Here is an 11,934-nt window from a genome sequence, read left to right on the forward strand (position 1 = left end):
TTTTCTGGTGTTAGTAGATTGTTAACATATAAATTGATTGAGTATATCGAAGGTTTGGATGGTATTAATGATAACTCAACTGAGCATGAAGTTCAACAAAGAATTAAATTATATTTATTATGGTTATGTGGTGGATCAATATTTCCGGATAAATCTAATAATAAGATTAATTTGGACATTCTGATTGACATGAGAAATTTAGATTTAATGTCAACTCAAGCATAGGGATCAGCCGCATTATCATATTTGTATAATTGTTTATGCCGTGCGTCAATGAAAAAATCAAATGAAGTTTGTGGATTTCTCTCTTTAGTGCAGGTATACATATTTTTTAATTAAATATTTTTTATATACTAGTAATATGTACTTTTAAATTTAAGTGCATTATAAGTAATGGTGAATTTATTTATTGTAGATTTGGGCATGGGAAAGAATTATTCCCCTGCAACCATTGCCAAAGCCTCTAAGAACCAATCAACTTGAGGCTTCAACTGTGCTTGCACGTAAATGGACGCGACGTAGAAATCATCAAAATGAGGCACGAACTGTAATCGATGTGATTAGGGATGTACTAGATAATCTTACTGATGAACAGGTATTTGATATTATTAGTATCTTAAATTATTCATATTTTATTTTATTTTAAATAAGAATATATTTGGTAGATCTTTAAATGAGGCACTTATGTTTCACTACCCAAGAAAATTATGTGAATAAAATGACATATACATAGATTCTTGTTAGGTCCTTAAAAGTAAAATATGTTATGACACAATGGTACAAAAAAATTATTTTGTAAGATTGTTCATTTTCACGTACATATTTTTTTTTCTGCCAATGTTGTTTTTATAATTATCTTATTTAATTATTTTTTTTATAGTTTATTTGGCAGCCTTATTCGGAAGATGTTATTAATGGATTGCTGACTGGTGTCGGTCAGGACAACGTGTCTGGATAGCACAGGTGCCACTGATTTATGGAATTTATCGTGAGTGGCACATGGTTGATCGTGTTGTGAGACAGTTCGGTTATTTACAACATATTCCTGGACCGTGTACCCAATTTTCCGAATATCATTTTAAGCGTGATAAACGATCAAAAATAAAACAAAAAGATATTGATGCATTTAACTACACACAATATTTATGGGAACAACGTCAAAATAGTATATTTCGACCTCCATTTGTAAGTGATCAAACAAATTACTTTGGTTGGTACATGAGGCATACCCGCATGGTCATTGAAAATTCACAACATGTTGTACAAAAAGGGTATCAACACATGGCAGGAAGACTTGAGGCATTAGTATGTATATTATGTAAATTTTAAATTATTATGTCAATCTTTAATAATTTTTTTGTTATTATTATTTGTTTATTCATTATAGGCTAGGGGGTCATGAAATGCAGTATCGTCGAGCTCGGATGATTGAAAATGATGAAAATCAATCTAATGAAATGAGACAATATGCAGAGGAAGTCGCTCGTATTTCAATGGAGTCAATGAATGCGGCCTTTCAGGGAACGCCATTGAGCTTTGATCCTGATTACAATCCTCCCACTCAATACGATGAACCACCACCAGTACAAGTATCTCGCCGATCACGACAAACAACACCGAGAGAGGGTGCTCGTCGAGGTAGAAGGACCGCTGGTGAAACAGTTGATTTTTCTGCAGGGCCCTCTAACACTAATGTGGCGACTCCCGAGCCTTATTATCCCACGTTTAATTTTTCTACAGGGCCCTCTAACACTAATGTTAATTTTTCTAGTCAGCAAACAGTTGGTTTTGTAACTCCACAGGTTTCAATATCTGGTTTTGCGCAATTTAGTGGATCTCAATATGGTATTCGACATGGTATGCGTGAATTTCCTATACATAATTCTCTATTTGGTGGAAGATTGAATTTTTCGAATGTATGTATAATAATTTTCATACAATTTTTTTTAACTTTTTATAATTTTTTTTTAAATTTTATTGCATGTTTATTTGATTATATTATGTTATATTGTATTACAGGTAACTGTGTCCGATGATTCAAGATTTAATGCTGGGGCTTCACAAAATTTAGTTCTTAATAGACAAAATCCACCTCGGAGAACATCTAGGCTACACAAATCAACTATATGTGGAACAGGCAGTCACTATCAAAATGAGGAAGATTTTGAAAATGAAGATGAAAATGATTCGGATTCAGAAGAATAATTTTTTTTATGCACCTTTATTCTAAAAGGCTGAAGATTCGAATTTTGAAATATGTAAATTTTGTTGTTTCGTGCAAGTTTGAACAAAGTAATGAGATTCTTTTATCATAAGTCAAATCAATATTTTTTATGTTAGGTCAAATCAATACTTTTTATATTAGGTAAAATCATTATTTTTTACGTACAATATTTAAAATGCACAAGACAAATTAAATTCATGTCAAAAAATAAATATAAAAGATATATCATAATATTAATAAGAAGATAATAAAAACACATTAACCTTAAAAACATATACAAAATATTTAAAATCGAGTAGGACATCGTGCCTTTGTGTGACCTGTCTCCTTACAAACACTACATTTTCTAGTCATGCGAGCCGGAGCTATATCCATATCATTCTTAAGTCGGCTTCTTCCTTGCGTACCACTTGTCCGCAAATATTCAGTATTTGCAATTAAATTAAAAGGAGCTGGTGGCCAATACATTTCATCACCCACTGGATTAAATGTCTCACTGTATGTTCGTTTGTAATATTTTGCACTGTAGAATTTACTTACATAAGATTTTGGCTCGATTCCGCGAAGTCCACAAAATTTGATGGCATGCGAACAAGGCATATGATAGTTTCTCCATTTTCCACAAGAACATTTCTTACCTTTTGCAGTAACCTTGTGGACATTTCCACCTTTACCATCATGAGCAAAAGTAAGAATTTCAAAAACTCCATCACCTGTGTTGTAAGTCATCATATCTGTGTGCCCTTGAGCTCTTTGATAATAATCATTAAATTTTTTATCTATCGCAAGAGGCCATGGCATATTACTTTGAAGTAATGCAATTGCAAGATTGTTTCTTTCGACAAAACGATCAACGAGAGCTTTGAACGTCATTCGAACCATGGCAGTCACAGGAAGCCCCCGAGCTTTTTTCAATAAACCATTATATGACTCAGACACATTTGTCGTCATGGCACCCCATCTACGACCACCATCCTTATACATCGTCCATTTTTCCAAAGGAAATTCATTTAACCATTCATATGCTGCAGGAGACAATGTTTTGATTTGTTGCATCCGTTGCATAAACTTTTTCTCCTGATGCTCAGTAGCAGCCAACCACATTAGATTTTCGAGTTCACTATTTACAAATTTTTTATTAAAATTTGCTTTTAAGTGTCGAACACAAAATCTATGATATGTGTTGGGTGGACTCAACCAATCATAAGATTGAACGCACTGCAAGATTCCTTGATGACGGTCAGAAATAAGACCAATTCCTTGTCGTTCACAAACTACATGTGTCCATAATAACTTGAGAAACCATGACCAAGACTCAAAACTCTCACGTGCAACTAAAGCATATGCAAGTGGAAAAATATTTCCATTCGCATCAATTCCAACCGCAATTAACAATTTGATATCATACAAACCATAAAGATGTGTGCCGTCGATAGAAATGACCGGCCTACAACTTTTGAAACCATCAATGCTCTGTTTAAAAGCCCAAAAAAGAAATTTAAAAATTTGCTCACCTTGCATTGTTGTAGAATGATGCTCCCACTCAATAATAGTGCCTGGATTGAATAATTGTAGTGCAGCCATGTATCGAGGTAATGCCTTAAATGAACTTTCAAAATCACCATAAACCATTCGAAATGCTTTTCTTCGACCTTTTTGTGCTTTTCTGTAACTAGGAGTATAGTGATGTTTTCCTTTGATAATTTCACGGATCATCTTAATATTTATGTCCGGATTTTGCATAACATATGGTATTAATGAAGTGGCAATCATGTTATCATTCAAATTGAAATGATCCTCCTTATAGTTATCTGTAAGACAAGTATGCGGTTCAATCATTTTTCCTGTCTTCCACATACCGCTTGAAATCTCTCTAAACCGAATCATCCAATCACACCCTAACTCATGACGCTTGCAAATAACTTTCCAACTTTTACTTTTGGATTGATCACAAAGAAATTCTTTTTTAATAGCAAGACTATATGCTCTTACTGCAGATTTCATTTGCATCTTATTCATAAATAACATACCTAGTTGCATATACAAATTAAATTAATCAACATGAAATAAATAAATAAATAAACAACTATAAAATATTTAGTTTTCAACAATCGAACCTGACTGGATATGTTTAGGATTGTTTGAATTCCAAAGTGCCGTTCGAATGGAACCGTCATCTCTCGTGTAGATAAAATCTTCTGCATTTTCTTCAGTGTGATCTAAGTATGGAATCGCTGTAGAATGATAATTAATACTTTGATCTTCAACGGATGCATTGGGTGCATTAGGTGCATTATCCACATTATCATCATCGTCGTCATACATATCATCACTGTCTGTTAATTCATGCTCGGAAGGTTCATCATTGTGCAACTCACCAACTCGTTCATCACCCATAACATTATTATTTACAATTTGTGTACAATAATTCACTGCATTTTGAATTTGATCATACCTATAAAAATAATAATATAAATATATTACATATAAGAAAAATAGTTTTTAAGAAATAAGAAAACATTACTTTATTTACCTATTAGTTGAATCCGATGAGAAAAAATTCAAATGACTGAAATTTTGGCTAGACTCTCCCATAATATTCAAATGACTTTATTTACCTAAGATTGTTGGAAGATTGAAAGTAGAATGAAATATGAATATGAAGGATAAGAGTCCAATTTATAGCATTGTAAACATATTAATACTATTTACATGTGACTTCTCTATTCAACTATTTACAACAAAAACAAAATCTTTACTATTCACATGTGATCCATCATGTGATCATCTTTAATTTATATATATATATATATTTTTCATTTTGTTTTAAAAAAAAAATTCAATAAAATTGCTGCCTTTAATTTTTTATTTAAAAAAATTAATTATTTGAATTCAAATATTATTTAAATTTAAATTCAATATAATATCTTTTTTTAGAAAGAAAATATATTTATTACTTTACTTATTTTTAATTTTTTTAAAATAATGTATATTTTCTTATAAGTTATATATTTAAATTTTAAAAAATATTATAATTTTTTTTATATATAAAATCGCTGCTTTAACATTTTTTTTAAAATAGCTTCCTAGACAGCGATTTAATAATTTTTTTTTATAAAATCGCTGCCAAGGCAGCGATTTATATAATTTTTTTTTATAAAGTCGCTGCCAAGGCAGCGATTTATTTTATAAAATTTTTTTTTCTTCATAAAGTCGCTGCCTGGGCAGCGAGCGATTTTAATTTTTTTTTTTATAAATCGCTGACCAGGCAGCGATATACCTTATTTTTTTTTAAAAAAAATAAAATCGCTGCTTAGGCAGGGATTTCATTTTTTTATTAAAAAAAATAAATTTTGCAAATCGCTGCCTCAGCAGCGATTTTGCTTTTTCATGTGAGGTAAGTCGCTGCATCTGCAGCGATTTTACCGTTTTGGTTAATATAAAATTTTATATACCGTTTTAAAATTTTGTTAATATTTTGTACCCTTTTAGTTTCGGACTCTACTTTATATAGTTATTTACTCTTGAGGGTAATACGAGGGGAACATAATAATAAAATTCTCTTAATTTATTAGAAATAGACAAGTAAAATAAATTTTCTAATTTTGACATATAGAACAAAATAAAATGAGACATAAAATACTTTCTTAAAAAATATATCAAATCAAACATAAATGACAAAGGGATAAGGAGGTATAGAAAGGGATGAAAAAATTAAGTGCTAACATATATATTAGACAAATTGTAAGTTCGCATAACACATTTTAATTAGTTTAGATTAATCCAATTCACTTATTTGATACCCTTAAAAACAGATCTAAAAAAAAAGAATTGAGGACTTTTGAAAGAGCCACATATAATACCTAAAACGGATCTTACATAAAAAGAGAGACATGATATTTTCTTCGTCCCTTTTTAATCATTAGATTTTTTCTATCGCCTTCTAAAAAAATCATAAACAAAAAATATTTTTGTCTTACTAAACTAAATTACTCTCATTGCGGGCTTTTAATAAATATGCACTCTATTTGGTTCTTATGCTATTTAAGTATATTATTACTTCTAAAAAAAGAGTAATTAATATGAAGAATAAAGAAAATAATATTCAATCAAATATTTTTAGAACCATGACAATTTATATGTAGATAGAAAACTTAGATCACCACACATAATTTAATGGAGACTAAGAGAGAAAAAAACTTTTATTGAATCTTTTAAAGTAAAAATACAATCAGTAGTAGGAGCTATATTTATAAGCTCTGTTTTACACTAACTCGTAACTAACTTTTCTAACTACAAATAAGACAAGTTGTTATAACTAACTACTTAAAAAACTAATCTGCCCCTTTTATCCTTTCACATTTGTAACAGTTTTTAACAGCCTCTTGATATCAAAATATGTTCCCTATTGAAACTTACACTATAGACAACTAGAAGAAGAATATTATTCATCAAAAACTAAATCACTCCCTTCCAATGTGATTTTTTTGAAATGAAAAGTGACAATTTAGGTTGTTCATGCATCAACTTATGTAGTTGATGAATCAATCACTTAAGTAGTAGTTTGTTTTTCGATTTTATTGAAGAATGAATTATATTAATTTATTATTTGTGTATAGCCTCATGTGTGTAGATAAAATGAATTCCAGTGATTCCACTGTTATGGAAGATGATGCGCCTCTTGTGAATCCTTCAACAGAGGTTATCGTCAGTCGATTTGGTATGAAAAAATCATTCAATGATTTTATACAGATTCTTGAAAAAATAAAATTAGTAGAGTTTTTTCGATTTTGTTATTCGATTTTATTAAAGAATTAGTTATATTAATTTATTATTTTTATTTTGTTTCATGTGTGTAGATAATTTCTATCAAAGAAACAGAACCATTGCTGCAAGAAAGGATCCTAGAAAATCTAGAAGAATAGAAGAATCATTGCTTGCTAATCATGCCACAATGAAAAATAATGAGGCAGATGAGGAATCTGACTCTGAGGCTCAACACCAAAGGAGTTCTAAAATAGAGATCCCACTTCTTTCAGAGGTGATAATGAAAGTAGAGATCCCACTATTATAAAGATGATGCCCCTCTTGACAATCCTTCAACAGAGGTTGTCGTCAAGATTCAAGACTATCTAATTTTCAGATTACGACTTGCATACAGTGATGGAGAACCATCATTTACAGGATGAAATTATTGAGTCATGTACTATTAGTGTTCGGTCAGGTATAAGAAAATCATTTCATGATTTTATAGAGATTCTTGTCAAAATAAAATTAGTAAAGTTTTTCCGGTCTAGTTTATTTGGAAAGTATTTAGACCTGTCCAATAACAAAACTCATTTCATATGAATTTGACATATCATTTTCTTCGATGAAGAATTATTACTGATAAAAAAAAGCACTTTGGATCATCTATTGTTGCATGCGGATTTGCTTTGGCATGAAAGAATTTTGAATTATGACAGTCTTAAACTGTCATAGTGTTACCTAGTTGGATCATTCCAGTCAGTTGAGATTATCAATAGGCGTAGACAATGCTTTTGTAATTTGATTACCCTTTTAGAATATGAAAAGGTTAATAAATCTTGCAAAAAATTTTTTTTGCTTAATTTGGTTTGTGCACGCTATTCTTTGTGCGCGTGATCCATCCAATAATATTTCTCCTGAGTGGATTATGCTATGTGCCAACGATAAAACATTTTGTGCCCATCCATGGGGTCGAGATAGCTTCAGGCCACCATTGAATATCTCTTAATTGATTTGAATTCAATTGGGAAAGACACCAATCTCTTCGGCTTTCCATGTCTTTCGTGGTAAATTTAATGAATTTATTTTTATTTTTATTATTATTGAGTTCATTATTCATTATTTTGATCCTTGGTGATATTATTTTGAATAGACTTGGGAATTTAAAGTTATTCTCCATTTTCGAACTTTATTTGAAGACTTATCACACGAAGTTACTTGTCCAAGGATTTCTAGATGACTTGATGCGAAAAATGCTTTAAGTAAAATTGATGATTTGTTTAAACCCTCTATTGACTCTGTAAGTCTCATTTTATATTTATATATCCTTAATTTTTATTTTTATAGTGTTTCAGCAATTGTCAAAACAATTACAACAGTTGCAGAAAATACACGCAACTAATGCAATTGTCATATATGAAAAATTATTCATACTTATTTCTCAATATTTATGTTTTCGTGTAGATTGTTTATCCATGGATAACTCCTTCAATCATTGAGATGGAGATGAAATGTATTGCTGAATTGTTCCCCAAAAAGAAAAAAAACATGGATCCTAAGCTTGAAAAACTTCAAAAGTATTTGATCGGAGCAACAACCATTAAAAGAATTTTATCTGTGGTTGATGCTGATGATGGAGTTAATGGTGATGGTACTTCTAAGATAAAATCTCAAGACGAAGCCATCGAGAAATTGATTTCTAAGGTGAACTCTCAAGCAGAAGACATCAAGACATTGATTTCCAAGGTGTTCTCAAGATAAAGCCATTAGGACATTGATTTCCGAGGTGAAGACATTGATATCCAAAAGGGGTATCATTCCGTCTTTGAGACTTCACACTCGTATTGATGCAATAAAAAGGAAGAGAAGACTGACTGATAAGATAGTAGCAAGTGCTAAGAAAAATGCTATCAAAAGTTCGAAGATGGTGGCTGATAAACAAATGAAACTCTAACCTAGATATTTATCAACATGCAGATGCCAAGAAAAAGAAGAATCTCTAATCACTAATCAAGAGCAAAAGGGCAGTCAAGGAAATGTAACCATTCATGAGTAGGATATAGAGGTTTTTAAAGTGTTGACATCAATGGATACGTGGTGGGAAGACCATTTAAATTCCTACAATTTCTTTGCATTCCTTCTTTTCCATAGCTCCCATACAATTATGCATGATAGTATGCCCTACTTCCTTGATTCACTTCTGCATCCCACTATTTCATGATAGTTTCTCTAAGTATAAGATTCTGAATGTTTATAGATGCAAAAGATGAAAAATAGGACCAGGTTCTATTAGCAGTCACATGATTGTTGAACATGTTGCATCAATTCAATTTATTAATTTTTTTCATGATTGCAACATTTAGATGAAATATTAAACCTTATGCGCAAAAGATACATAGATTACTCCACACACTATGACTCGAGAGACGCAATCCTTCACCGCAATTTCTACAATTTTCTGAAGTCTACCTATATATATATATATATATATATATATATATATGACATTATTCTAACATTGTAAAGAACACAAACTTCAGTCTCGTTTTCCTTCGATTCTTGTTGAACTACTTTCTTTCCACTACCACCTGAATCAACATTAATGACTTATTTTTTCTAGATTAATTTTCACTTTTAAAGTATTTGAACCTTGTTTCCTCTTAACTGATTTTGCAATTCAATTTCTTCACACAACTTCAACGGTATAAGATCATTAATCTTCTTTACTCTTCTTTCTTTCTCAATCACAATAATAGATCTTGAAATTTTGACTTGCTTTTGAGTAATATACTTTCATTCATTAAATTATTAAATAAATGTATACATTTTATCACCCTTCTTAATGTACAACTTTCAATCATTGTAATGGAGAAAAAAAAATCTTCAATCAAAACTCTATGAAAAATAGATGAAAATATATATGTATATCAATATAATATTCATAGAATCAAGAAAAAACTACAATCATGTGAGTACATAATTGATATACACCATCAAACTTTTTTTTTGAAATTGTGCAAAATGATAATAAATCGGAAGGAATAATTTGGTGAATGAATCAAAAAACATTGATCTAGAGAATTTGAAGAAATAGAAAATGTTGATGATGACAAGTTTGATGACATAGAAACATTGAAAAAGAAAAATATTGATTACAACCGTTTAAGAAAAATAAAAATGTGTCTAACTAAATTAATATTGTGTAATAATAAGCATCCTATTTAATATTTATTTATATTAATGTATATGTAAACACAAATTATTTGTATACCATTAGATTCGATATTAATTGTATATTTATATCTATAAAATATAAAAATGTTAAAATGTAACTATTTGTTTTAAATATATATTGATGCTTTTCGTATTTTCTAATTTTTTTTTATTTAATCTCTTTAAACTTTCTTTTTTAATTAATCACTTAACAATCATAATTAACAATTAACCGTGATCTACTTTGATTGTTTTCTGTTTTTTGAAAAATTGTCTCCATTTTTCATTTCTCTTATTCATGTAGCAAAAATAGTTGAAGTTAATGGCAAGTAAAACAATATTGATCAAACATGCAGGAAAATGAAACGATAAAGTTTGTTATATAAAATATGGTATTGATGGAATTATGTTGAAAGAATATACTTTTTATTCTAATTTTGTTGAACTAAGTTTGGGTCAATTGAACATTGATCTTACTATGTACAACGTTTGAATTTAAAATTTTCAAACATTAAAGTTTATAAAATTTAAATTTCAAACTTTAAAAGTTTAAAAATTTTAAATTTAAATTTTAAAGTTTGAATTTAAAAATTTTAAACTTTAAGAGTTTGAAATTTAAATTTTATAACTTTAAAGTTTGAAAATTTAAAAAATTTTAACTTTTAAAGTTTGAAATTTAAATTTTATAACTTTAAAGTTTGAAAATTTAAAAAATTTTAACTTTTAAAGTTTGAAATTTAAATTTTAAATTTTTATTTATTATAATTAAAATTATATTCAATTAAAAAAATTAAATCTTTAAGTTTTAAATAATTTAAATTATTTTTTTTAATACCGATCCGTCCCGGTTAGCGGTCCGGTATACTACCGGTTTCCTTCCGGACCGGGACGGAATACAAGAAAATTTACAGATTTATCGATCCGGTCTGGTTCCGATTACCAATTTCGTCCCGATTCCGAAACTTACCGGGCCGATTCACCCGTTACGGTACCACCACCATACTTAGATCTCACTGCTGTAGAAGATGATGTCCCTCTAGACAGTCTTTCAACAGAGGTTGTCGTCAAGACCATCAAATTTTCAGATAATGACTTGTAAACAGTGATGGATAATCATTCTTTACAAGATTGTTGAGTGAGATTTTTTAACTATTCGGTCATGTATGAAAAAATCATTCCATGGTTTGGTAGAGATTGTTGTGAAAATAAAATTAGTAAAGTTTTTCCGATCTAGTTTATTTTGAAAGTATCTAGACCTGTCCACTAACAAAACTCAACAGTTTCATATGAATTTGGCATATCATCTTCTTCAACGAGAATTGTTACTCATGAAAAAATAAACTTTGGATCAACTATTGTGGCATGCGGATTTGCTTTGGTATGAATGAATTTTGAATTATGATAGGCTTAAACTGTCATAGTGTTGGCCAGTTGGAATCATCCGAGTCAATTGAGATTATCAATTAGCGTAGACAATTGCTTTTGTTAACTGAAAAGAGCTTCAAAGAGAAGAATTTGATTGCTCTTTTAGAATCTGAAAAGGTTAATAAATCTTGCAAAAAAATCTTTGTGCTTACTTTGGTTTGTGCAAGCTGTTATTTTTATTCGTGATTCAACCTATGATATTCCTCCCGAGTAGATTAAGCTCTGTGCCAATCACAAAGCATTTTGTGTCCATCCATAGGGTCGAGATAACTTCAGTCCCACGATTGAATATCTTTTGAATGATTTGAATCCAACAAGGAAAGACA

At 29.9% G+C, this 11,934-nt stretch overlaps 3 protein-coding genes and 1 long non-coding RNA gene across 4 annotated transcripts; 3 read left to right on the top strand and 1 right to left on the bottom strand.

Moving 5' to 3' along the window:
• The first annotated feature begins 7 nt into the window (after positions 1-7).
• Positions 8-1,019, top strand: LOC107024803 (serine/threonine-protein phosphatase 7 long form homolog). The gene is made up of 3 exons (XM_027918352.1): positions 8-318; positions 416-595; positions 881-1,019. Exons 1-3 carry the CDS (start codon positions 274-276, stop codon positions 956-958), a joined length of 303 nt encoding a protein of 100 aa, XP_027774153.1. The 5' UTR covers positions 8-273; the 3' UTR covers positions 959-1,019.
• Positions 1,020-1,314: 295 nt separating this feature from the next.
• LOC114073868 lies at positions 1,315-2,309 on the top strand. The gene is made up of 2 exons (XM_027918351.1): positions 1,315-1,916; positions 2,020-2,309. Exons 1-2 carry the CDS (start codon positions 1,404-1,406, stop codon positions 2,203-2,205), a joined length of 699 nt encoding a protein of 232 aa, XP_027774152.1. The 5' UTR covers positions 1,315-1,403; the 3' UTR covers positions 2,206-2,309.
• Positions 2,310-2,507: 198 nt separating this feature from the next.
• On the bottom strand, positions 2,508-4,924 carry LOC107024758. Its single transcript, XM_015225727.2, has 3 exons — positions 4,758-4,924; positions 4,342-4,679; positions 2,508-4,254 (listed from the first exon to the last, which is right to left on the bottom strand). Exons 1-3 carry the CDS (start codon positions 4,817-4,819, stop codon positions 2,510-2,512), a joined length of 2,145 nt encoding a protein of 714 aa, XP_015081213.1. The 5' UTR covers positions 4,820-4,924; the 3' UTR covers positions 2,508-2,509.
• A 1,677-nt stretch (positions 4,925-6,601) lies between these two features.
• Positions 6,602-7,635, top strand: LOC114078094. The gene is made up of 2 exons (XR_003579641.1): positions 6,602-6,944; positions 7,084-7,635. It is a non-coding gene; the product is annotated as an uncharacterized LOC114078094 (long non-coding RNA).
• Positions 7,636-11,934: the final 4,299 nt, after the last annotated feature.

Source organism: Solanum pennellii, chromosome 7 (assembly GCF_001406875.1).
Source record: "Solanum pennellii chromosome 7, SPENNV200".
Lineage (NCBI taxonomy): Eukaryota > Viridiplantae > Streptophyta > Magnoliopsida > Solanales > Solanaceae > Solanum > Solanum pennellii.

What these genes read in the sequence shown, in the direction of transcription:
- LOC107024758 (XM_015225727.2), bottom strand. Translation starts at nt 4,819, where the DNA reads ATGGGAGAGTCTAGCCAAAATTTCAGTCATTTGAATTTTTTCTCATCG. An exon ending in TCATCGGATTCAACTAATAG is followed by an intron (nt 4,680 to 4,757) that starts GTAAATAAAGTA and finishes TTATTTTTATAG; the next exon opens with GTATGATCAAATTCAAAATG. An exon ending in TCCTAAACATATCCAGTCAG is followed by an intron (nt 4,255 to 4,341) that starts GTTCGATTGTTG and finishes ATATGCAACTAG; the next exon opens with GTATGTTATTTATGAATAAG.
- LOC114073868 (XM_027918351.1), top strand. Translation starts at nt 1,404, where the DNA reads ATGCAGTATCGTCGAGCTCGGATGATTGAAAATGATGAAAATCAATCT. An exon ending in GAAGATTGAATTTTTCGAAT is followed by an intron (nt 1,917 to 2,019) that starts GTATGTATAATA and finishes ATTGTATTACAG; the next exon opens with GTAACTGTGTCCGATGATTC.
- LOC107024803 (XM_027918352.1), top strand. Translation starts at nt 274, where the DNA reads ATGAAAAAATCAAATGAAGTTTGTGGATTTCTCTCTTTAGTGCAG. An exon ending in GATTTCTCTCTTTAGTGCAG is followed by an intron (nt 319 to 415) that starts GTATACATATTT and finishes TATTTATTGTAG; the next exon opens with ATTTGGGCATGGGAAAGAAT. An exon ending in ATAATCTTACTGATGAACAG is followed by an intron (nt 596 to 880) that starts GTATTTGATATT and finishes TTTTTTTTATAG; the next exon opens with TTTATTTGGCAGCCTTATTC.